Source organism: Drosophila mojavensis, unplaced genomic scaffold (genome assembly GCF_018153725.1).
Source record: "Drosophila mojavensis isolate 15081-1352.22 unplaced genomic scaffold, ASM1815372v1 contig_81, whole genome shotgun sequence".
Taxonomy (NCBI): Eukaryota; Metazoa; Arthropoda; class Insecta; order Diptera; family Drosophilidae; genus Drosophila; species Drosophila mojavensis.
The window spans coordinates 201956-228514 of record NW_025318907.1 but is presented as its reverse complement, the minus strand read 5'-3'; the positions used below and the strand labels follow the sequence as shown (position 1 = coordinate 228514).

The window sequence follows — 26559 nt, the reverse complement described above, 5'->3', positions numbered from 1 at the left end:
AATTTTTTAGAGAAGAATTGAATTGTTTTTATTTTGATTTCGATTCGAACTTTTTCAGTTGTAAAACGAGTTGTATTGTTTGCGCCTAAGTTAATTTGTTTTGGTGCGCATATCATTATTAGTAATTGAAATTGAAAATTATATAAAAGAAATATACATAAACGTATACATAAATGCATATACATACATATATATTATCAAATGCAAAGGAAATCACACAACATGTAAAGCACATAATGGACAAAAACAAAACGAAAACAATTAAAGAAAATAAAATTTCATAGTAAAAACGTATGAAATTATTTTATTTACGAGTTTGAAGACAAATTCGAGGCTGGCTAAGTTTAAATATTGCGCCAACTTTTATCTCGTTTGGTATTTTTCATAAGCTATCATGAAATGTTTCCACTGGCCTGCTCCACACTTAATTCTTGCTTCTCTTTTAACATTTTCACTCCTCACATAACAGTATTACTACTAAGTCCCTAAATATATGATTAGTGTTGCAATAATAACTATGCATTTTATAAAATTAGAATGCTTGGTTTAGTTTGATTTTAATGCAAAAGCTTAAAAATATTAAATCACAAAATTACACATTACAGTGAATTATTCAGACTGTTAACATTGCTTTTTATCGATAGCTATCGATACATGTAAGCATTTATGTGCTATATCTATTGCTACTTCTTGCGGTCACACTGAGTCTGCTTTTCACTTACACCGCGTTCGGTCGCTCCGATAATTTTAAGATAGTCATAGAATTTATATCAACAAAAATAACAAAAACCAATAATAATAGAAGTGAGTGAGTGTGTGTGCGTGCGTGTATACAATTAATTGTATTTGTGTTTATATATATAATTGTAATTGTTGTTTAATTTATTCGCGTCTACACTCTGTACTTCTCTTACCCTCACGCTTTCTTGCATCACACAAACAACGCAGTACAACAAATACTATTATTATTATTATTTTTTTTTTATTTTGCTTAAATTGGTAAATTCCCAATGTGAAAAATATTTACATATTTTCGGCAACTCACACATAAACACAAAACACACATGCTAAAGCTCATGTGATTATATTGCTTAACTAAATTTTATCACGGGCAGAGCGAAAATAAATAGTAAATACGCTGGCCTATAAATGCAAGTGAAAATGCAAATGTATACTAATTGAAAAAGGCGCAAACAGAGCAAGCAACCGCAACAACAACCACAGGAGCAGCTGGCGACAAAAGTGAAAAGCGATTTCAATTGAGAAATTTGGATTTGGCAGGCAACAAATTTGCTCAGAGTGCAAAATGTCAAATACTGAAGACAGCGAGCTGGACCCGCAAATTCAGGTGAGCCCAGGGCAGAAATTGCACGTGTGTGCGAGTTTGGTGCCAGGCACCGCGACCAGCGCGCATAACAACAAAAGAGAAGGAGAAAGAAACATAAAAAAAAAAAAGAAAAACAACAATGCTCAGCTGTTGTTGCCTTGACAAGTTTTACTGTTGTTTTTGTTTTACTCTTGTCTTTGTAAGTTGTTATTGTGGCGCTCTCTTTGTTTACTGACGTAGTCTCTCACTCAGCACCTTTCTCCCTTCTACCCCTTACTCAGTGCTCACTATTAATTAGTTTGACAGTTGCTTAAGCCTTCTACAGGAAGGCGGCATTAGTTATTCATTGCACTTTTTGTTGCAAATTTACATTAACATTAACTTTTTTTTTTTATTGCATGCGCATTTTTTACGCTCGACTGCATTTTGTCGTCTCAAGCAATAAAAATCAATTTTCCTAACGTTTTGCCTGACAATTAAACAAATTGTTCGCTTCCTTTAATGAAACTGTTAAATATTCATGGGAAATGGCTGCCAAGAGCACACTTGACAAAACAACAGTACATTTCCAGACATCTTCTGTCGGTTCCTTTTTAGCGCCCTTTCAATGTCCTTACTTATCAAGTGCGTTCTCTGCCTTGCTGCCTCTGTCTCTTCCAAGTAATTGCATTTTACACTCCGTGCGTAATTCCAAACTCACATTCATACATATTCAATTGTGGATGCTTGTGTATGTATATACTGTACTTCATAAATATACGCTTTGTATATATGTATGTGGGTGACCATTCGATATGTTTGACCAAATACAAACTCAATTACTGCTGTGTGTGTGTGGCTTAGGTGTGGCTTATGCAGTGCAAGCGAGAACGCAACAGTCACATAGATATTCGGGGAATGGCAGCGGCGGCATGCATAGAAATTAAACGCTTTGGGAAATGCCAAAACGCCGACGCAAGCAGATGAAAACAAAAATGTGCAAATTATATGCCCAAAGCAAAATCAAAGTATTTCTTTCCTTTGTATTTATTTGTTTTCAAGTTGCCAGAGACTTGTGCGCAGTTTGAATAAATTAAGCTGAGCTCATGTTATTTGTTGTATTTTGTTGCTTCCTTTATGATATTCTTTGTTATGATGCAAAGATTGAGAATTTGTAATTATATACATATACATACATATGTATATGGAATCATATTATAAGAAAAGTATATATTCATGCTCAGCTTATTCGGTGCAGTACATTTCCATGAATAAAAATTTCTCATCAGTGCCATTAATTTCTCATTCGGCCGCCATTTGTCTATTATTATACACACACACATACAAAATAAATATCCCACGCTGCGTAAAAACGTTTACATTGATGTAGAGGCAAATCACATGCCTTTAATTTGATTGGAACGTTCGTCATGTCTGTGTACTTGTTATTGTGTGTGTGTGTATGTGTGTGTGAAAGAGAATTCACTCATTCATTCATTTGTATTATGTACAAAATTTAAGATTCTTCTAAACAAAAAACCTGTTTTTATGCACATAGCGAAAATTGCCGAATACGTCTTTAGGCACCTTCAATACTAAATATTCGTACACACACATACATACACATTCAATACATAAACACACAGCCAAATGATCATAAATATTTATTTGTGTCTTTGAGGTGCCTTTCTATGTTTTATGCACCACTTCCTCTTATTTTTTGCTACCGGCTTGTTAGGTGCTTCTACGTTTATCAATGAAATTTTTAGCGCGTGCAATTTCGTAGCTCGTTGTCTTATCAAAGATGTCGCCCACACGTCAATAGCGTGAGAATGAGAGAGGCCGACATGTGCAAAGAGAGAATGAGCAAACAAGTGTATAAATAGAGCGCAAGACACTTAATGACGTCTTACCTACCTGCGGCAGGCGTAAAACGAAGAAAGCAAATAGACTAACAATGAAAGAAAAACAAAAAAATAATAACAGCATAAAAAGCTTCTTCTTTATCTTCGATTTGGACAGCTGTTTAGGTGTTTATATTTGCGATCCACTGAAGTTGTGTCTCAAGTCTGCCTCCCACTCGTGTCAGGTGCCAACACGGGCAATGTGTAGTCATTTGTGTGGGGGAATTTTTCATGGAATTATCAAGCTTTCTTCGTCGTGAGCTATGAATTTAGTTAACACTTATCACTGATGGGCTAATACTATTAATATCTATATATAAGCGATAAAATATGAAATCACGTTTTTTTAAATAGCAAAATATGATTATTTCCCTATTTATTTATATAGAAAATAACGTCATAGTATAGTATAGACTTTCAATAAGTCATTCACATATATATATTACCTGCAATGAAATTCTGGAATCGATTATCAACGGTTTTGTATTGAATATTTTCATTTTAAATTTCAATATTTGCCGACAGTAAAATTTTTTGCCTTGTTCCAGTTGATAATTTGATTACGATAGGAAATTTAATCCATGTCTAGCCGAATATTTGCCTATGACTAATAAAGACACGATACCTGTATGCCTTTTTTTGTCAGCAAGGTGAGACATGGCGCGATATAGAGAACACGAAGACCTCTAGTGATTCACGTAATGCTCGCCTGACAAAGCCATTAATGTGCATACTTATATATAGTATACTAATGATTCAAAAGGAGAGTGCTGTAAAAGTAATTAACGGAAAACTGCTTAATTCACACGTATATTTAATTAACAATATATGTAGATAAGTTAATTGGCGAAAAATAAACAATAACATCTATTGTGTGCAGCTTAAATATTTTTATTATTAAAAAAAAAAAAATTTCATTTATTATAATAAATAAAAAAAAATCTCTTGGCAGCGGTGGGATTCGAACCCACGCCTCCGAGGAGACTGGTGCCTTAAACCAGCGCCTTAGACCGCTCGGCCACGCTACCATGTGGCTGGCCGCGTTCAAATACATTTCTCATGCTATATCGCGTTGTCGCTGTGGGCTTAATTATATTTATCAGGCGTACAAAAATATTTCCAATCTTATTGTTGCCTTTATTTATTTTTAAATCATAGGCAGCAATAAGTGATGGAAAAAAGATTTGAATTGCTTGCCACTTGTGCGACAATGGGCGAGGCTCCCACGCAGCGTTGTCGGTATTTTTATCGCTGTCACACCATCAGCGTGCGAGCAGACAGTGCGGCAATTGAAACTTGAATAAATGCTTTTTGTCTCGCTTGCACTGGAGTGCAGTAATTTATGAATTTCATAAGCTAAGATGATCTAACGGACGTTGTGAGGCATATGAGAAATGGGCTTAGTTACAGCATTTATGTATAATCATTGGCTCTGCCATTTTATAAGTTATTATTATATGTACATAATTTTAAAGTATTTTCAAGGGAAATATATAATTTTGCGACTGTATTTTCAATGTTGCTCAAATATATGACTTTCGCCTTGTTGTTTGTCATGTTTGTCTGCCTGTTTCTATTGTTTATCTGTCATGCTCATGTATTTTGATAGCATCACAGTGGCGCCTTCATCTCTATCATTCGCCTCTTCTCCAATGATGCACAACAGCAATCTCTGGCAAAAGTCGCCAACATTTCGCTCGCGGTTACCGCACACAATTTACATTTGCTATTTGTTGTGGGGCTTTTGCCTTAATTAATTCGTGCCGCAAGCGAAATGCACAGCAATTTTGTTATGTTGTTTATGGTTTATATAAGTAGAAACTGAAATCTTAATTGTTGGGCTTTATCTGACATGTTCATATAGCATGACGAACATGTTTCCCAATGGAAAAAAAAAAAAAAAACAACCAGAAACCATCTTATCAATCTAACAAAGTCATTAACTTGTTTCCGTAACAATTCGAAAGTTCAATTGCTTGAACTTTAAAAAGGGGTGGAAGAATGAGACTCTTATAAAATGCAGTTTCCTAATTGCTTCATCAATTTGTTTATCTTGAATCGATAAGGTAAAATGTTATCTTTGAAATGTGGGCAATAGATAGACTATAAAATATATAGTATTCATAGTCTTTATCTGCTTAACAAACAATCAATGTCAATCAACCCATGAAATCTGAAGTATTTCTGAATGCGGCACTTACGATTCCATCTCTGTTTATTTGATTCTAAAGATGTTGCAAAAATGTAATCTTCAATAAAATCAAACTTGTCATACTTTAAAGTAAAAAAATGAATCAGACTTATCGCTAAAATTCAGTATATTATAATTAGACTCCACTGTAGCAGTCAAAGCTTGTTGTTAAATGAGCAGAGTGAAAATACGCCCTCATTTGTCAAATATGAAATTAAAGCAAATTCCACATTTTTAGACATTAATCTCCATAATTTATCTTCGCTTTGATTGCCTTTCATATCTTATTCAAGTACATAAAGAATTTTCTTTTCAAGACCACATATTGAGCAATCCAAAAAGAAACTTTTGGTTTGACAGCATTCCACAGACTTTGAGAATCATAAACAAACAAACAGTTTATTCTGCTGTCGTTCAACTTAGCTGGCTTTCTACGCAGAAAAAAGCCGAACTCAAATTCTGTGAAAAAGCCATTAATGTAAATATGTATATATGTATGTTTGCTGCTATAGCAACATTTTATCCAATCTCTTTTGTTTAACTATTGAACACAAAGCTCATAATTTATAGACGTCTGACATCTCAGGCTGCCCACTTCAGACACATTGTATACCCTAGAATTGTTTGGCAAAGGGGGAAGATCATGATGTGGGAGTGTAGCTAAGCGACGATGGGGAAGGCTTCTATGTATGTAGTAAATATTTTGTGTATGTAGAGAGTAAATAACTGATATTGTATAAAATGCAATTATATATAAAAATTGATATTTGAATATCTATATTTATATTTATACATATATAGTGTTTACATTACTATAGAATATATGTATAAATTTCTGATCAAATTCTATGCACTTCAAATTCAATCATGAGTATTCCTGTTTAGTATCATTATAAAACATTATTATGCCTTAACTATCACAGATCGTCAGGGCATATGCTAGTCGTGTACTGCCAACACTTTTAGTTGTTAATTATCAGATTTTGGCCATTGGCTTCATGCTGTTGACATAACAATTTTTTGCTCTTTGTTGTTTTGGGTTCAAGTTTTAGGCTAATTAAAATTGTTGCGGTCAATTGCGTTTAACGCTGAGTTGCGGCAGCGCCCGAAGACATTTTTTGTTTCTCTTTCTTTTTTATATAACAGCACTTTCTCAGCACAGTCTCAGGCAGCAGCAGCAACAGCAAAGCCCAGGCAAAATGGCAACACTTGCACTAGTTTAGTTTTAGCTCTGTCAGCCCACTAGGGTGGAGCTGCGACTTTCTATCTCTCTCAAATTGACTGCGCAAAGTACATATGTATATAATTGATATATATACATGTCAGCATGTCCATATATTTGTCTATATATCATGTATATATTTAGCATTTGCTGTTAATGACGCAAAAGCGCTCTATCGAGTTGAATGTCCTTTTACACGTGCCCAACTCCTGCTCCTGCTTCTGGTTCTGCCGCTAAAACCGAATCGATGACTACGGCTTCCATTACGGCTCGCATTTCCTTAGCCACTCGCCAATGTTTACGCAGCAATGAGGGTGGCGCTGGTCAGGAAGTCTGCGCCGCAGTGGTACGAGGCCACCACAACTAGGTCAGGTCATGGCAGGTCGGGTCGCGTCGGTTGGGGTCGGCTTAGTGCGGCGTAAGGAGTAGGCTGTGTCGCATTGGGCTAGGCAAGTTGTTCGCAAAGCAGCAGGCAGGCATCACGCCACAAATCGGCAACAGCTGACTCCGTGAGCGTGTACGCCCGGCCCGAATTGAGTTGCTGGCGTCATTCGCTCTGCCTTGGCCAGCAGCTCGGGCAAATTAATAAGCTAATGATATGCCCAGTACTAAAAGAGTGGGCATTATTATATTTTTTACATATTATATTTTTTGTTACACCATTCAAATTAGAGCATTATCCAATTTGATCAGCTTGTCGGGGCTGAGTCAGCGCAAATAGAGGTCTGTAGGGCAGATGCAATAAGCTGATCCACTCAAACTTTGTACAGATGTTTTTATGGTAAAAGTACGTTATATATGTATTTAACACAAATACAATAATGACTGTCTGAAACATCTTACTTTTAATATGCAATATTTTTGTAATGAATCATATAAGAAATTTCTGGACAAAACTCTTGATATTGTCTAGGAAAATTTGTGATATAATTAATTAAATAAAAATCAGTTTAATAAAAAGAAATAATAACAGTTATTTGTAGACTATTTTTAAAATATTTCTCACAATCATTAAAATATATTTATTCCCATTTTGAATGCATAAACTTTGTAAATAATTTTTTAAATCATATGATATGAATAACTTTGGTTTAAAGTTATATTTTTCTTTTCAATTCATAAAATTTGTATGATATTTATATGCAAGATATGTTCTGGTGTAAAAACAAGTAAAAATGAGTATAATAAAAAAAAAAATCCAATTTATTGCTGAAATTATGGGGGCTCCTGTTTGTCTACCAAACATTTGACTCCTTGAGCAGGCAACACGTCATCTTGACTGGCCTTTAAAATTTACTTTTACTTACTTCTATATATACATATATGTTATCTTGACTGGCCTTTAAAATTTACTTTTACTTACTTCTATATATACATATATGTATATATATTTGTGTATGTGCCAGGTTGCGGTAACCTTTTGCATTTGATATATATAGTCTATGACTTAGACTTAAGTTTCGACTACATTTCACTCAGGCGACTTTTGACGAATACAAAGAGTAATGCCAGCAAATTGCGTGTTATTTGATCGTTAAGCTACAGGGCTCTTAGCCCTGCTTCATGTGATTTGGACCCCGTTAGCAGTAGAGGCTTTAACAATTTAGCATTTGACGTGTGCAACGATTAATCAATAATTTGTTGCTAAAAGTAGAAATGAAACTTCTGTTGAAATTTTGTTGGTGTATAAAAAGAGAGTTATGTAAATATAAAGAGAACATACAAAATAATATCGTTATAAAATAATTCTGTAATCAACAAAAGAAAAACAATAAGTACATAACGTTCCTTTATATAGAAATGTATATATGTTGCGCAAAGATTTATATAATTGAAATGTTGATTCATAATTCAGTAAATTTTTTCTCTCTCTGTCTTCTCTCTCCGTTGTTCTCATTTGTGTAGCAAAAAACAAGAATACGTCAAAATTTATAAGTAAAATTCCGAGACGTCATTCCATAAATTTACCTACAATAAATATTTGTATTGTTTGCTTCTTTTGCTGATAGTCAAATATTTTTGCTTATTCATATCCATAAGCAAGTACAGCAGCTGCTGCCTGCCAATGGTTGGTAAATAATTTATCAACTGGCTGGTTGGGGGTTTTTACTATTCAATTGCATTTTCATAGTTTTTATGATGTTCCACAGTCGCATTGACTCTTTATCCATTCGTATTTATATTTATTTTAAAGGTCTTTGCCTTTTGAGGGACCGCTGCACACGACAGCCGCTAGGGGGCGCTATGGTGTTAATGCACATTTTAATTGTTGCTAACTAAGCATTGTAATTTAGCTTTGTGTTTTAGGCTTCGTTGCATGTTGCACATGGAAATTGTTAGGAAATTGTTGTAGACCTGCCAAAGAAATGCGCTGAAAAAGTTTTAATTAACAAGCACGGCGAATGCCAGACGTGAATTCCAGGAAAGTTCAACTGTTGAAATTGTTGTGGGGCATGAGAAAACTGGTTTTTAGGTGATACCAGCCAAAAGGTAAGCTGGAACCGGTCCAAGCAGCTAGCGCGTCTGTGTTTAAATCAATCAGATTCCCGACTTGCCCTGCGCTGCGTTGCTCGTTCCACATACACACTCAAATACACCTACATATGCATATAATATGTATGCATCTTAACATGCCCCTTTTCGTATATCCGGTATGTGAAGAAATGCCCAACGGCGACGATAATCATCAAACTGGGACAAGCTTAATAAAAGCTGCAACATAAACATACATATACTACGAGACTATTGGATACACACACGCGGTCAAAATTCAGTTCAAAAATATCATAATTAAAACCAGTTTATATCGTTGCCGTTGTTGTTGTTATTGTTGTTGCGACCGCAACAAAACCAAAACAAAAACAAAAATTGTAACCGCATGCAGTTCAGCCATCCATGACAATGGAGCTGCTGGTGCACGCCCGCCGGCCACACAATACATTTGGGAGTTTTTAAATAAATTACCAACCAGCAGTAGTTCCTCGATACCACAGCAAGCAAGCCGCCAGCAAGAGAGCAACAACAGTAATAAAATACTTTAACGATACAACAAAGCATATCCAATTGAGCATATTTCCCATCTCGTTTATGTGATTTTATTTTTCGCCACCTCTGCATACACACATTCGTCTTAGGTGTATGGTATTGGCGCAGCTGACAGGCTGATACTTAATAATAATTAGTTTACATATTATTTTCCTTTTGAATAATAATGATACTCAAAGCACTTAAATGGCATGGGAAATATTCAATATAGATATTTACATTCAATTAAGCTATGGTATTTACGTTAACATAATTCTGTTCTGTTAAGTAAAATTTATGTTGTTAACAGCATGCTGTTAATTCTTATTTGAAGTAATCCAATTGCTGCTGTCTATAGCAATGTTACTTTGGTGGTGTGCGTTAGGTTGCGGCTCGCGTGTTCTCAGTTTGAGGTCGTGGGTTCGAGTCTGATGCTTGTCGGACAAAGACAGACAAAAACTTTAGGACTTTTATTTATAAATTTATGTTATGTTAAGAGTATTTATGATAATGAATGCCCCTAGGTTTGCTTTGGAAATTTGCTGCTCAAAAAGCAATTTCTTGTTTACATGGGGGCAATAGCAACACGTTTTGTTTCACTCCACGGAGGGTACGCGTTTACTTCATTGTTTAGCGGAGCTCTTCACTAGACCTATAAACGACATTACTATTTTTTTTTATTTATTTTATATATTTTATAATGTATTTAATATATTTAGTGTTCGTAATTTATGTATATTAATTATATTCATTCATTTTAGCTATAGTTGAATTCAAAGTTTTGATAATAATAAGCTCTTTACCGAATTCTTGTTCAGTTTAATACAATTGAAATTTAGCAATTTGTTTTTATTTTTTAAAGTTTGACTTTTTTGTATATACACATTGCTTATAAACTACACTTAATAAGAGTTCTTGTTTACAAATAAATTTTAGGATGAAAATGCATTGACAACGAAATACAACAAACTAGCAGAGTAACATTTAAATGTGACTATTGTTCGGCAGCACCATTAGTATTGCGCTTTTGTGTTCGTGGGGGACTCTCGGGCTTCTGGCTTCTATATAGGCTAAGTAACATAATTCCTCCTCGGTTTAAACGAACTCGTAGCCAATGCCAAACTGGAAACCATTCTGGGCTTTGTCAGTGGCCTGCTTTTGCAACGGGACACAGTAGTTCAGTTCGATGCGAGCGCGCTCCGCCAGCTTGACTGCTAGACCAATGCCATAGGCGCTGCGCATGTTGTCTGAAAAAAGAAAAAATTGAAATTAATTGAAAATATTCCATATCAGATTAGTTGTCTGCTTACCCAGTGAGAAGGAATTACTATTGCCCATATTGTAAAAGAAATGCATGCGAAAATGACTAGCCAGGCCCTTGAAGACGCCTGCAAACGGCAGCGGCGTCCACAGATGGGCGCCCGTGCACCAGAAGGTCTGCGCCCCGATGGGCGTGCCATCGATCACGGGTCCAGCGCAGCCGTACTTGAAGCCACGCAATGTCAGTGGACCGCCACAATAGAATAGATTGCTAATGGGCAGCACTGTCGTCTTTTTCGTCTCTCTGACGACGCCGACCCGTCCACAGAACTGGGCCACCAAGCCCGCAAATAACGGAACATTCACCTCCCCGTGCGCCGTGCTGCTCGTGTACGCAACGTTACCACCCAGGCCGCAATACTCGTTCACAGACTTCAGTAGAAGACCACGCGTGGGGAAGACGCTGGCATCCCGATTGTCAAAGATTAGTGAATAGCGCACCAGCGATGCCAATTTGGGTCCACAATGATCGCGTATTCCGAACGGCACCGATTTGTTCAACAAGCTCAGGTCCCTGATCGAGTTCTCATACTGCAGCGAGTGTGTGAGCTGATGGTTAAATAGAGAAACATTCAATTAGTATATGAGAAGAAAGAATGTTAATCCTATAACAGCTTATATATGAGTGGGAAATTTTAGTCTCTTAACAGCTTTTAAAAAAGTGAAATGTTAAAGCGTATTTTAGAAGCTTTTATATGAAGGGAAATGCTCCTCTGTTAACTGTTGAATTGAGCAGCTTGTATATGAATGCTCCAATTTGATCTCTTCTGTTAAAGCTAACAGCTTGTATATTATTGGGAATTCTCTTATTTTAGCTAAAGCTAGTTGATACAGCTGTTAGCAGCTTTATTTTCCTTCACAGGCAAATGTTAAAAAGCATTAAAATTAGTTTCTAGTTTCTTGGACTATTTTCACAGCTTTCTGTCTGTGTCGATTACATTCACTAAACCACTTTCTATCTATTACTGATTATCATCCTAAATGTTAACTTACATCAACGCCTAGCATTGTGTGTGCGCTAAAGTCCAGTAAGTAGCCCAAGTTGGTTGTCTGGAACGAGCTGATGTCATACCGATCTGTTTGCCTGAATACGCTGAACGATGCTCTATTTGGGTAGAAATTCGAAATGAATTTAAATCAATCAGTGTAGCTATTAGCAGGACTTACTCGGGTCGATTCTCGCGAAAGCGCGTGTGAAAGAAGGGTTTCCAGAACTTCAGCTGCAGATCGTTTGCTCTGGTGCTGCTGTAGCTGCCCTGCAGTGATATACTCTCGCCGCGTCCCAGTATATTCGGTATGGTCAGCTCGGTGCGCAGCGAGCCCTCGTTTTGGCCAATTTCAGTGCCCGCCGAGCCCATGATGCGTGTGAACTCTTTGCCCTTCAGCGTCACCTCATAGCCCTGTGGTGTGGCATCCGCACCTCTGCTAATATCTATGTGCACGCTCACATCCTTGAAGATGCCCAGCTCGTGCAGGTACGCTTTGGCTGCCATCGCCTCCAGCATCATCTCCTGAAAGTTGTTCGCCTTGAACAGGCCCTCGGCTGCTCGCATCACATAGTCATCGTGGGTGCGCTGTAATCCGCTCACATTCACCTTATCCACCCGGGCTGATATTTTGCTCAGGTCGTATTTACTGTTCGGATCCTTCGCTGTGGACATTTTGTGTTAGTGGGTTAATTCGTGGGGCAGATGTTGATGTGGGTGTTAACTGGCTGGCAACAACTGCAAGTGGAAGATGGATAGATTTACATGAGTATAAGTGTTCTACATAAAGAAAACATTGTTTGTTAATATGAATTGTTGTGTGACATTTAAGTAACATAATTTAAACGTTTGGCATTCAAATAAAAAATAGTAAGAGTATTTATGCTTGAATATAATAATTATAATAGTAATAAGAGAATATGTATAATAAAAATATACGTGACATAATTTACTTAACATATTTTTTTCCTAAATAATATTAACTATATAATTTAATAAAACATAGTTTAAGTAATAATCAATTCATTATTTTTAGTCATATTGAAAAGTTGTATTCTACTCTTTTCTTAAAGACATCATAATTTACGTGACATAATTTACATAACATACTTTTTCGTACATTTATTTAATTTATCAAAAATTAAGTCATTCTCTTTTATTATTAGTGTATGTATTATAACTATAATAAATGTGTTAACATATCATAATTGTCATAGAGACTTACATTAAAAAGAACATTATTTTAGTCCTATTAAATAAATAAAAAATTAATTAATTATCAAGTAATATTTATATATATTTACACCTAAACATATTCTCCTTTTTGCTTACAGATTGAACTAGAGAATCTCAATAGCGCTACGGATGAGATTAATAAGCTCGAAATCGAATTGGAGGTGATAATCGAAAGAAACCTTCAGTTGACACCATAATCAATATTTAAATTAATCATTAACAGGAGGCGAACTCAACGTTCCGCATATTGCTGAATGAGTCGACGCGCCGCTTGAAGCTCTCCTCCAAGAAGCTAGGCAATTGCATTGAGAAGGCGCGTCCCTACTATGAGGCGCTGGAGAAGTTGCGCGAGGCGCAAATCGAATGCCAGCAGGCGGCGGTCAAATTCCAGCGAGCGAATGGTGAGTGTGAGAATTCCATTGTTGGAATGCCTGCTACAGCAAGTGCTCTTTACAGAAATACATGCAGCTGCCAAGGAGACGGTGGCATTGGCCGAGCAGCGCTTCATGTCCAACTCTCACGAGTGGCAGTTCGACAATGCCTGGCAGGAGATGCTGAATCATGCCACACAGAAGGTGATGGACGCGGAGAAGCAGAAGGCCGACTGCCATGCCGAACATCAGCGACGCACGCGGCTCTTTCACTGTGCCGAACAGAAGCTGCAGCAGCTCGAGGATCGGTTCAGGCGCAGCATCAACAAGTCGCGTCCGTACTTTGAGGAGAAGCAGGTGTGCCAGGATCAACTGCAGACGCAGAAGAATCGCATCCAGGAGCTGCAGCAGCAAGTGAGCAATGCCAAAGCGACCTACTCGACGGCCTTGCGCAATTTGGAGCGCATCAGCGAGGATATACACAGGCAGCGCGGCGATTATCCAGCGATGAGCGGATCTCCGCCGCCGCCCGGGCCACGTGAGCCGGGCGTGGGCGCTGAGCTGAATACACCCACCTCCAGTACGTTGCCATCGCTGCCCGACTTCCAGCTGGAGCTGGAGAAGTGCGACTTTCCATCGATAGCGGGCAGCCAAATGTCGCTGGGCGGCGGCACAGCCGCCACGGCGTCGGCCGTGGAAACTGAGGACGAGGCCGAGGAGGACAATGTGTGCGACTACGATGAGAGCGGATTGGGCAACGAGCTACGCGGCGTGGTCGATGAGCGCCAGTTGGAGGCGTTACGTCAAAAGGTCAAAATACTCGCAGTGCGACCCATCGAGGGCGGCGACGGACAGCAGCAGAACGATGTGTGGGAGCACGAACTGAAGGCCACGGTGGACAAGCTCGATCATCTGATGATGCTCAAGGAGGCAGCGAAACACCAGCAAAATGTGCGAGCTAACTCCACAGAGCTACGCCCAGACTCACTGGGCGCCGAGGCACTGAAGCGCCACACCGATGTGGACGACGTGGACGCCAGGGATGTGGTCATCAAGATCAGCACTAGCGCCGTGCCCACAGTATCGATTACCCATAGCCTGCCCGTTACGCCGCAGCACCAGCCCGGCAGCAATGCGAGCTCGATCAAGAAGCTGCAGCAGCAGCTGGCGCCACTGCCATCCGTGAATGTGTCCATGCGGGAGCTGCCACTGCTGGCGCGACTCTCGAATGAGCTGTTGGATCGCAGCAGCGCTGCCATGGGCAGTGTGCGCAGGCAACTGCGACGCCGCTCTCTCGAATAGCAGCAGCAGCGGCAGCGACAGCGACTCTTTGAATCAAATTAATAGTTTGTTTATATTAAATGAATTGTGAAATGTCGTGAAAATATGGAGTGAAAATGAATGAAACGCATTTAGTTCACACACTGAGAGAATATTTTGAGTACACATACATGCTTAAATATTTAGCATAAATACATTTAGCATAAATATTACATCTATTTTCGTATATATTAAAATATCATAAATGTTTATTAAACGTTGAGTGTCCTGCATAATGTAATGATTGTCTCTCAACTTGTTAATGTATATCAAATAATTACTTTATGTCCTCTTTTTATGTGATTGAAAAACGAAAATTGTATTTTGTGTGCAAATTTCTAAAAAATAATGAAAGAAAAGAACAGGCACTAACAATAAGCAGCTTTAAGTTAATGTTTAAAACTAATGAAAACAAAAACAAAAACAAAAAGGAGAAAAAATTCAGAAACAACAAAAATAAATAACGCAACCTACTAATTAAAGAGCAAATGATAAAAATGGGCACATGCACTAAATAGTTTAGCCTAAAATAACACAAAATGGAATGAAAAGTTAAAATAAGAAATGAGAGAAATGCAAACGAAACGAATTCAATTAGCCGGTTAAATAATGTAAGGCAAGATTCTCAAATAGAAAATATTATGAAGAATAGTAAGCGCTAATTGTATGTCAATGATAAGGCAAACAATTATTTCCGCATACTTCAGAATACAAATTTCAATATATGAAACAAATAAAAATGTAAATTTTAAATTAACCGCTAAAACTGTCTTTTTCTTAACAACAAATTGCAAACACTTTATAACAGCTGACTATAAAGCTGCTTTAAGCTTGACTCTTTTCCCTCCAAAACGAATAAATTTTAGTTTATTTTCTGTGGGTTTTCAGTCAAAAATAGCTAAAAATTGAAAAAACTTTCTAGCTAGTACAGCAGTTGGCTGTTTCCCTCCAAAATATATGGCCCTTAGAAGTCAGAAAGCTGGGCATATAAAATGTCATATAACACAGGCATATTTCCCAACTCAACACACACAAGCGTAATTCTACGCAAGGAAATCCTTGTTTATAAAAATTTGTTTTTGTTTTCATTTAAAACCTGTTTCGATTATCAATTAAAACTTTGTTTAACAGACATTAAATTGGCCCCAGTTTAAAGGCTCTTTCGAGCAGTCCAACTGTTAGGCAATTGCAGTTCTGGGCGCCCGTAAACTAATATTAAGTATGATGTCATTTGCTGCCTGCAGTGCGGCACACAAATCTATAAATGCAAAACAAACTTGAACGCAAAAAAAGGCCCAAAAATTATGTAAGTCCACGCATTGTGTCTTACCTGTTTTACTGCCACTGCGTTTGTTGGCCACACGCGACACTCGAATTTGGTGAATTTCGTTACGAATATTGTATAAAATATAAACAAACTGAACGCCGTTATTTTCAGCTTAATTTTTAACCAATTTCTTTCGACTTGAACGGCACGCGTGCGGCACCAAATAATAATCAACTAGAGATGAGAGTTGTATGCGACAGATGTGCGTAAGTATTTGGTTAACTATCGGAAAGTAACAAGTTGCTATACACGCAATATAAAACAAAATAAAAACATTCAAATTTAAAAAGTTTTTACAGGGAAATTAAAGACTTTTAACATGTATTTCAAATAAAAAAATTCATATGTAATATTCATATATTATTATTTGTAAGAATTACAATGAAGTATTATGACATTACTCATCTCTAATTTAAGCAACTGCAGACAGCCTGTCTACGACTTCATGTGAATGGCAGTCAGTCTGATTTGCAAGTCAATTGCTTTTAACAGCTGTTTAAATCTCTGTTTCCCTCCAAAGTGTTTAGCAAACACAATGAATTCAAAAATCATAAACGAGAGAAATTTAAATGTAGACATGCACGGGCACTTATAGATATATTGAATTTCTTATTTCTTAGAATTATTGACTTTGGTGCACTTGATGCCATTCGATTGCAATTTTCGCATTATATCCATAGCAAGTTGCTTTTTTGGATCCACACCCCGGGTAGGACTTTCAACGGTGTTTTCTCGTGTATTACGACGCTTGACCTCCACGCCGCAAGCCCGCAGCTTGTTCAGTATTTCCTGTGTGTCGCCCCCTTTGGATGGACTCGTTGCTTGTGTGGTTGACTGGGATGGATTTTCAACTGCTGTTGGACAACTAGTTGCTACTGGTGCTGCTCCTTCTGTTGTTGCTGCTGCTGCAGCTGCTGCTGTTGCCCTGGCTGCTTCGGCAGCTCGGATGGCATCCATACGCCTCAAGTCCTCAACGATATTTTCCACAGTATATATTTCGTTTTTGATATTAGCTGTCATTGGGGGCATTTGTAAGGGGCCGCTCGATTTGTGTTGCTGCTGATTTGTGAGAATCGTGCGTGGAGTCTTGGGAGTGGAATGTCGCATTCGCTTGGCGGAGGATTCGGGCGACTCTGAATCCGAGCGCTTCGCCTTTTCGACATCTGCTGTTGGATGACGTGGGCGACTTTTGGCTACGTTTTCTTTGGCATTGGTGGGCGATTGGTGCGCCTTGTTGTTGTTGGGCAGTGGTCGACTCTCCTCGGTATACCAGCGCGGATCCTCGAGCTCGGCTTCCCAGTCAATATTACATTTCACACTGTTCACATGACGCACTGCGCTCGGCTCATAAATGTGCAGCTGCAAGAAATATTTACTTTATAAGTTTTAGCTTGTAGAAAAACCCTGTGGACACGCCTACCTCTTGCTTGCCATTGATCAATCTTGTCTCTCGTTTCGCTTCGTCGTAGTGCAGCTCGTTAATCGACGTGACTATGTGCCTGATGCCAATGCATTTGTTGAGATGCGACTGAAAGGTGTCCAGGCACAAATAATGACGCTGACAGGTTCGGCATATCAATATAAGACGCTTCTGCTGATCGTAGAATATTTCTCCGAATCGCACTAGGCGCAGGGATTTAGATTTTCTATTCCCGTTCATTTCTTTTTAGTTATATACATAAAAATGTATATATATTCTTATATACTTTCTTTTTTTCTTTTTTGGCAAATTAGCAAATTTGGTTGGTTCTTTGGTTTAAGCTCTCCTTTTGCTTTAAATACTGCTCACGTATTTCAATTCTCAGTTGGTTTTATTAATGTTTAAATATTTTGTTATTTTCTGCCTCTATCCGAATTTCAGTGCTAATAATTGTCAGATTAGTTTTGAATGCACCTGTATAGGTATTTTGAAATCAATTCTTACCAACACATTCAAATTCCATTTTTAATGAATGTTAGCTGGTTTTAACTTAGTTCGGTTATTGTATATTCTAATTTTATTTTCCAAGATTGTCAATTTGTATGTTCTGCTCGTAGTTAATTGGTGGTGGGAGACTGATACATGGAAATCGAGCTGCAGTTCGATATGCTTTCGATATACAGTGGCCGTGCGTGAATAATTAGATAAATGGCTCACGCGCAGTGTTGGTAAGCATTGACTGTTGGCTTTGGCGCGCATTTAAACTTGAGGTTAGAGCACTGCCAATGAATTTTCGTCTGTCAACTTATGTTCATTTGTTTGCTTTGCGCGCTTTCAACTTTTGTTAATTTTATTTGAATTTATGCAATTGCTATGATCTTGCATTGCTGTGTTTCTTTTACCTTAAATGGCAGTTGGCTTTTGTTGGCATTGATTAACGCCCATGCAATTGAAATTAAATCGCTTGCAAATGATTCGTACAGTTGATAGTTTTACGAAAAAATACTCGACAGCAAATGCCGCACCATTTGTTTGCCATTTTTTCACTCAGCTCTTGTCATATTACATACATACATATGTACACGGTCTGATTTTGATTCCCTGACTCCGACACTGTAGACGCAGGAAAAAAAAAGGAATCCCTTTTAATGTTTTGCGTGTCGCGGCACTTGTGCAATGTACAACCTTTTTTTTCTTTTTTTTTTCCAGCTATTCGCATGGGTCGTAAAAAGCGGTGCACATGTTTCGGATCACGTGAACACACACATGCACAAGCTGGAGAAAAACTTGGACCCATAATCACCTAGAAATCAAGCTTTAAAACTTGTGCCTCGTGTCCACTCAGTGTTGACATTAATGCTTATAAACTATTGGAACAACAGAAGCTAATATGCATGTTTTAGTGAGTTACACTAAGAAAACGACGATGGACGCCGCACGCACAGATGTAACGAGTCCGAAAGCAGGCAACACTTTTTGCTGCAGCTGCAATTGGATTTCTCTAGCATAAAGTTGCCGATGCAGTAGCATGCAATTAAGCAAGGATAGTCAGGCCGCTGCTGGACCTGGCAACTGGCAACTGCACCTACAGTCCACTACCCATTCCCATTGCTATTCGTATGCCCCAGGCCCCAGGCCCCATCTGTTGCCATTGCCGTTGTCGTTGCATGCTGACCATGCAAATTACGTTGCCCACAGACGCACACAGGCGCGCACGGCCACAGCCACGCACACGCACACGCACACGCACATTCACACATACATGCGAGTGCATGGGTACGCAGCCCTGTCACCGTTTGGTCGTGCGCTTGACTGATGCAGTGAGACAGGCAGGCAGCCAGGCCAAGAGTGAGCGGCTGATGGCCAGAAGCTAGTCCGCACCGAGTGCATGTACGGCCAAAGTTAAGTTAAATGGACTTGCGGTGCACTCAAGCAGCCAACATGCACACACACACACACGTATACATACATGACTTCAAGCGAATGCGTGCCTGTGCGTGTGCCTTTGTGCCTGTGTCTGTGTCTGTGAGGTGACTGGTCTAGTCCATGTCAAGGTAGCAGCTCGACTAGTAGATTAAATTAAACGCAGCAACATTGCAGCTGCAGCTGCAGCCCAAGGTGGAGCAACTGCAGCCAGGCAATGTAGAGGGACAACAACATTAAACGTGTTTACACCATGTCCGACCAGTTGATATGCCAACTGCTTTGAAATACACACGAACACACACACACACACAGACACACACAAGGACAGTCTGTTGGTGCGCTGGACAATAAACACTTGGAATGCCACAGCGTCGTTGTCAACTATTGCCACCTTTCCTATTGTTGCCGGTTTTTGTTTACAGTTTTTTAGAGAGGCGCGTGTGGAAAAAAATCACTGCATACTTTCAGGTGCAGCTGCTGTCATAATACAAAACAACGAATGGACCGGCAGGTGAAGGAAGTGGAGCGTGGCGGGAGGGGGCGGGCTCGCGAGCTGCTGTTTGTGCGCATTGTGCGCGCCCTGACTTTGAATTAGCCTTTGGCTTGCTGAGCTACACGTTGGCAGCGCACAAACACACACACACACACACACACACGCATACACACTCATACATACACAGATGCTTAGGTATACTACATTCATGTCAAAGTGCTGCATGGCTATGCAGGCTGCTGCAGCTTTGTCACAAATTCTCTGTGTGCTTACGTGTGTCTATGTGTATGTGTGTGTGTGTGTATGCCGTGGGGTCCAGCCAGTTTGGTTAGTTGACTTTTTAAAAACCATAGCACACACTTGTGCTGTCATTTGGCTGAGCATCTTGCAACAGAGCTGCAAAATATTGTTGCCCACTTGAAGCTAAGCACTGCGCACATCCACCTCTATTTAAGATTGTTGAGAAACTTTTGAAACTCTGGCGCACAAGTTATTGATATACCTCTCATTGACGGCATTATTATTGGCGAGAAATGGTTATATTTTTTGAAATATATTTCTATTATTCATTTTTGTAAGTCCTCCTGAGTATATCAGAAGGTTAGGCTCTATATAATATAATCTAACTGTGTTCTTAAGGTACTATACTTGCATTGTATAGATTCAACGCTTAAAATAAATATAACAAAACAAAAAAAAAAAAAAACATTATTATTTTTAAAAATTTGGTAAAATGTATGTATTAGGCAGAAGAAGCCGTTGCAGACCCTATAAAGTGAATATGCTTTTGAGCAGGGGAATGATATAGTCCGTCTAGTATCTATGTCGTGTCTATGTCTAGTCTATCTATCTATGTGTGAAAGTGTCGAGCACAGAACCTTTTGGAGCTAACTATATATAATTTTGTTGAAAAATGATTCAAACTCTTCCAAAATCGTCTCTCAATAAAAGGATTTGGCTTTAAATTAATTAAATGAAATGTATTTTAAAAGTATAAAACTTATGTATACAAAATTTTAATGAATATTTACCACGGTTTTTATTTTTTGTTAAATTTTGGATAACGTGCACAAATGCTATTAAATTCTCTAAAATAAAGCTCCGTTTTTTTTAGTCATTTTATTTTGTAGTCCCTTTATTGATATTCATATACATATATGACACACCAGACACATATTTGATGTCTCTAATCGAAGTCCCCATCGAAAGAGTTCGGCATTAGGACTTTGATTTATATAGCTCCGCATCTGCCTAAGCTGTTTAAGAATCAACGAATGCTCTTGTTTGTATTATTGGAGTATATAGATAGTATATAGATCCAATGATCGTCTTGGCTGCCTTTTTATACAGCTGATTGGGCAGAAGCATATGTAGATTTTAGCCAAGACTATCACTGACATTTTGGCCAACTTACAACTATTTTCGAGGCGAATCGCCATTTATGTGGTTGCAATAGCAATTCAAGAACTGGTCAATGCATTGCAATGCGATAACCTTGGCTAACAACTTTCAGTTTAGACTGTTTATTTCGCACTATGAAACACAATACCATCGGATAAAAAAAAAAAATAAAAAGAGAGGCTATTCAGATGCTGTTTAAACAGTTCACTATTTGCTTGCTTTAGTCCTCGTTTTGTTTACAGTTTTTAAGAAACGTTTTGCCAGTTGCTGCTTGCACTTCGTAAAAGGAACAACAACAAAAAAAGCAAAAGAGAATGAAAGCACAGAAGCAAAAAACAGCAAATGGCCCTTAGGCTGGCCGGCTTTCTATTGACCATACGAATCAAAGTTAACGGAAAACATTGCATTGCATTTTTCTGCTCCACCTGAGTTGGCAATGTCGTTTTAGCCATACGAATCAATGTCTTAATATTACGCTCATTTATTGACCAAGCGCAAACAGAGCAGCAGCAGCAAAAGTCAAGTAAAATTGCTAAAAACGCTGCAACTTGCCATGTATGTGTGTGTGGGTGTGTGTGTGAGTGTAAAGAAGACTGTAGAAAAATAGACAAATGCAGCTGCGCTCACTTCCTGGATGACTGCTGGCTATGGCTATGGCTATAGCAATGGCTTTTTGACTTTGCCATCGACATCGACGTCGACATTGACTCCTGCTCCGGCTGGGGCACCGGCTTTGGCAAGGCATAACAATTGCAGGAGATCGTCAATTTCCTGGCTGCCTGCAGGTAGCCAAGTTGATTACAAAGCAGTAAAATCAATAGGAAATGCAGTTAAATATTTTGCCAGCCGAAATAATTGCAGAGAACGAACGAAACGAAACGAACGCAAAGCTAAATCAAATATGAAATGTTCACTAGGGAAAGAAATATAGATAGAGAGAGAAAGAGAGAGGAGGAGAGAGTTAGACAGAGTAAAAAACATTTTATTGCCGCCTTCTGCCGCTGCTGCTGCTGCTGCTGCCGTTGTTAGCAGAAATTATTTAATTAAAAGCTGAGAAACTGAAGCTGCAAACTGAAACTGAAACTAAAGCCGTTGCGTCTGCTAGAATTTGCAGTTGGCCAAAAAGCAAAGACAGAGCGCCAAAACTTATGGCCCGGTGTGAAAAGTTTTGCAGGCCAAGCCCGAGCTTGGCTCAACACGGCCCGGAAAGAAAACAGGTGAAAAAGTTGCCTCACTCGTCTCGGCTGCCAGCTCAATGTTGGCAGCATTCAACTTGTTAAACAATTTTCGTATATACGAGCATTTTCGACAAGTTTGCGCTGTGTGCTGTGAAAAATCTTTAAGATATGCCAAAAGAAGCCCAAAACGTAAGCTTAAGCAGCAGCAGCAGCAGGAGCAGCGATGGCAGCAGCAGCAGGAGAAGCAATGGCAGCAGCAGGAGCAGCAATGGCGGCAGCTGCAGCAGTCAGCTTCAAGCTGCAACTACAGCGAGCTACAAGATACAGATACAGCTGCAGCTACTTTATGCGTCTGGTTGAAAAGTTAGGGCAGAGTAGCAGGAGTAGTAGCAGGAGCAGGGGCACTTCTTATAGATGGCTGTCTGCCTCAGCGTCTCTCTGTCTCTCTGTCTGTCCGTTTGTCTGTCTGTCTGCCTGGCTGGCTGGCTGGCAACTTTGCTAGACAATTTTTCTGCTACTTTGCATGTCAGTGCAAATAGTCGAAAAGTTACAGCGGGTAAGTTTTGCCAGTTTGAGCAGAGCCTCGTGTTGTCTTCGACATTTTGCAATTGAATTTCACACACACACACACACACATACACATACAGACACCCCAGGCACATGTGAGATGCCCAAGATGCCCTGTTACCTATACCTTTGCAGCTATCTATATCTTAGGGCAACAAAAAGAAACAAAATAAATAAAAATAGAAAATAGAAAAAAAGACGGTGTTAGTGTCTGTCCACACATACGGCTGGCTGCCCATTCAGATAACATTTGAGGCTATGCAATGGCATAAAGTGTGCGCTTAAAGGGCCGCCTATTGCCTATTGCCATATCAATGGCCAATGGGACGCAGCCAACAGTCAGTTGAATGCAACAGAAATATTAAATCGACAGCTTAAAACTGGGCTATAATAAATTGACGGCTTAAAGCTAGGCGAAAGCAAATGGCAGCCGTTGAGCAGAGCGTAAATGTAAATTATACGCATATATGGGTCAGCCAGGCGCCCATATAATCAATATCAATATACATGTATGTATGTATGTACATAGTATATATATATATATATATAGAGTGTCGCATTGTTAAGAACAAATGAACTGGAATGCTGTTTGGCCAACGAAACTCTTGACTAAGCCAGATGAATGCAATTTGGCCAAAAGAGTTTCACTCCACACTTCACTCAACTGCCTGAAAATTCTTTGTGGAAATACTTGCGTGCGGCAGTGTTAGCCCCACAGATTACTGGCAGATAATTTACCAGAAAAGTTGACAGCAATAAGCAAACCGCTGCGTCAACACAGACAATGCCAAATAGACGCCATCCAAATGGTAATCACACCAATAAGCGTTTGGCCCCTTGCTCAAAAGCAGGCGCTGGCAAATATTTAACCCGCAAGTGGGCTGCCAAAGCGGCGCAGCCCAGTGCAGCATATCGCATCGCTCTAACCCATTCAATTCCAATATAAACATAAACATTGCGGGGGTCCAACATTTGGCAAACACATTCGCATTTCCCATTTGCAGTTCGGCTGCAGCTTAAAGTGCAAACCGCGGCGTTGGTTTACAATTTTACCTCGCAATTAAATTTCTCTATGGCCTGGCAAATACCAATACACACACACACACACATACGCACGCACTCTGCGTGTTGGCATTCAAATTGGCGCTAAACAAAAATTAAATTGCAACGGCCACAAATGAAAATCGGAAAATTATCAGCTGCCAAGCAACCGGCAAATGATTTTAAGCCCATTTGCCATCGAGATTCTGCGTATGCGATTCCCGTGCTTATTGAAAATCAGAGCCGGATCGAACAAAATAAAACTACAACAAAATACTTACATATATACATATATACATACATATATGTATAGCAGCTGGCTGTATAGGAAACATCATGCGTCCGGTAAATTTGTCGATGTTCGGGTTTCTTTGCTTCCGCTGTCTCTATTTTATTTCAGTTCATTTTTTATACGTTCGCAGCGTTTGTGTAAATAAACGTTGTCCAAAAAGTCGACAGATTGTTAAAACTATCGCATAAAATCATTTTCAGTTGGACTCGCAAATATTAAAAAAAAAAAAATTGTTTTTGACGCTATTTGATGCCAAATTCAACTATCAGTTGCTGCGTTGCTTTTGCACTCGGCCTTTCTTCATAAAGTTGAGCATATAAATATGATATCCTTATTTATATAGAGCGTGATTCATTTAGAAAATACGAAATGGGTAGCAACGATAATTCATGTGCTGATGCCTTTTTCAAGGATCTATCAAGAATGTATGATAGCTTTGTCCAGAATTTATCAAAACTGTATCAAACATGCGTCAAGAACTTATCAGAAGCTAATCAAAAATTGAATGAGCGTGTCTCTAACATTTATGAGGACTTTATGAAGAATCAATCCAAATTTACTCCAGATTTTTTCAAGGACAAAACAAAAGATGATTAAGAATTTAGCCAAAAATGATGAGGAATGTATCTCGAATTTATAAGAAATTATTGCAGAGTTAATCAAGATTTTATCAAAAATGTATGAAAAACTTATCACGAGTCCAAACTAGAATTTATCAAAAAAATGATTTAGTATTTATTTAAAATTTATCTGGTATTTATCAAGAATTTATTGGAAATTCATCTGGATTTTAATAATATGCAATCAAGAATCTGTCGACAATTGATGAAGATTTTTTTTAGAATTTATTAGAAATTGTTCAAGAGCGTATTTGGACTTTATCGTAAATTTATAAAAAATCAATCAAGCATTTCTCAATATTATCCATAATTCATAAATTATTTTTTGGAAATTTATCATGAATTAATTAAAAGCGAACAGAGTATTTATCCAGAACTATTAAAAATTTCTTATATTCTTATATTGTTACAATAAACTGAAAATAGCTTAGTATCGATATAAAATTTAAGTTATTTGACTTCAAAGTCATGTTAAGACTTTTTGCTTAATTTCATTTCGTCAAACTAATGAATACCTAGCAATCTTTAATTTATTTTAGTCAAAACAACCAATTAATTATGAGCCTTTTATTAAAAATTTCATTCATATAATAGATGAAATTGTGTTAAAAAAAAAAAAATTATTTGTTTGCTGCATTAGTTTAGCTGTTGAATTTGGAGTAATTTGATTTTAGTACATTAAAGCTATTATGATCTAGAATATATACTAGGTATAGAGTACTGAGACTAAGATTGAGGCAGACGAGCATAGATTCATGGTAGATTTCCAAAGTCTTGCAAAGTCCACATATGCGAACTTAGACTTTGAGATTCGTCGAGCTCTAAACATTTATTAAAAATTCTCATATGATGTGACTGAGACGACTTCGGGTATCAGAAAGTATCCTTTTCTCCTGCTCTGTTCTTAGTGAGTTTCAGTAGATCTGCCGATGAATTTATTAGTATTTACAAAATATTTTAATTGATTTATTTAGTATTTTAAAAATTGAAATTGCCACATCTGACAGATTATTAAATAAACTTAATAATAGATTTGAAAATTGTCTAAAAATAAACGGACTTTTCTAAACTGAATGTTTTCCACATCTGAAATATGTTTTCAAGTCTATTTTCCCACTTTTCTCTCCTTATCAAGCAACTATTTTCCAATAAGCTCCGCTCTAAGTGCAGGCAAGTCTATTTTTACAACCAAAAAAATCAGCAATTTCCATTGTTAATGGAGGAGGCTTACGGAGCACTTGGCAGGAAACGATGTAATTGGCTATTAGAAGTTGTATACCCTTTGCAGGATTAAAGAGTCTAGGGTACACAAAGGCACAAATGACTGGGGAGTGGGAATGCGAAAAGGTGTGCAGCCACGTAGCACAAATATTTGTGAACACGTGTCCAATGAGCAAAAGTGACGAGCCAAAAT

The 26559-nt window shown here is 38.3% G+C and overlaps 3 protein-coding genes and 1 non-coding gene across 5 annotated transcripts; 1 reads left to right on the top strand and 3 right to left on the bottom strand.

The window, feature by feature from the left end:
• The first annotated feature begins 704 nt into the window (after positions 1 to 704).
• On the top strand, positions 705 to 15637 carry LOC6580313 (SH3 domain-binding protein 5 homolog). Its single transcript, XM_032729597.2, has 5 exons — positions 705 to 804; positions 1116 to 1348; positions 13288 to 13350; positions 13413 to 13590; positions 13646 to 15637. The coding sequence occupies exons 2-5, from the start codon at positions 1307 to 1309 to the stop codon at positions 14860 to 14862; spliced, it is 1500 nt and encodes a 499-aa protein (XP_032585488.1). The 5' UTR covers positions 705 to 804; positions 1116 to 1306; the 3' UTR covers positions 14863 to 15637.
• On the bottom strand, positions 4157 to 4238 carry Trnal-aag. The gene has a single exon. It is a non-coding gene; the product is annotated as a tRNA-Leu (tRNA).
• On the bottom strand, positions 10476 to 16382 carry LOC6580314 (SAM50-like protein CG7639). The gene is made up of 5 exons (XM_002006127.4): positions 16211 to 16382; positions 12135 to 12691; positions 11961 to 12072; positions 10958 to 11516; positions 10476 to 10894 (listed from the first exon to the last, which is right to left on the bottom strand). Exons 2-5 carry the CDS (start codon positions 12626 to 12628, stop codon positions 10743 to 10745), a joined length of 1317 nt encoding a protein of 438 aa, XP_002006163.1. The 5' UTR covers positions 12629 to 12691; positions 16211 to 16382; the 3' UTR covers positions 10476 to 10742.
• Positions 16383 to 16771: 389 nt separating this feature from the next.
• On the bottom strand, positions 16772 to 18282 carry LOC6580312. 2 transcript variants are annotated; one of them, XM_015164167.3, is made up of 3 exons: positions 18132 to 18282; positions 17628 to 18070; positions 16772 to 17566 (listed from the first exon to the last, which is right to left on the bottom strand). In XM_015164167.3, exons 2-3 carry the CDS (start codon positions 17865 to 17867, stop codon positions 16817 to 16819), a joined length of 990 nt encoding a protein of 329 aa, XP_015019653.1. In that variant the 5' UTR covers positions 17868 to 18070; positions 18132 to 18282; the 3' UTR covers positions 16772 to 16816. The 2 variants fall into 2 exon arrangements, with proteins under 2 accessions (XP_015019653.1, XP_002006161.1); XM_002006125.4 differs by having other exon boundaries at positions 17628 to 18282.
• Between the last annotated feature and the right edge of the window lie 8277 nt (positions 18283 to 26559).

Coding starts and splice junctions, on each gene's coding strand:
- LOC6580313 (XM_032729597.2), top strand. CDS start 1,307: ATGTCAAATACTGAAGACAGCGAGCTGGACCCGCAAATTCAG. Junction 1,349..13,287: donor AGCTGGACCCGCAAATTCAG/GTGAGCCCAGGG, acceptor TTTTGCTTACAG/ATTGAACTAGAGAATCTCAA. Junction 13,591..13,645: donor CAAATTCCAGCGAGCGAATG/GTGAGTGTGAGA, acceptor TGCTCTTTACAG/AAATACATGCAGCTGCCAAG.
- LOC6580312 (XM_002006125.4), bottom strand. CDS start 17,867: ATGAACGGGAATAGAAAATCTAAATCCCTGCGCCTAGTGCGATTCGGA. Junction 17,567..17,627: donor TGATCAATGGCAAGCAAGAG/GTAGGCGTGTCC, acceptor TATTTCTTGCAG/CTGCACATTTATGAGCCGAG.
- LOC6580314 (XM_002006127.4), bottom strand. CDS start 12,628: ATGTCCACAGCGAAGGATCCGAACAGTAAATACGACCTGAGCAAAATA. Junction 12,073..12,134: donor TTTCGCGAGAATCGACCCGA/GTAAGTCCTGCT, acceptor CTACCCAAATAG/AGCATCGTTCAGCGTATTCA. Junction 11,517..11,960: donor ACACAATGCTAGGCGTTGAT/GTAAGTTAACAT, acceptor TTTAACCATCAG/CTCACACACTCGCTGCAGTA.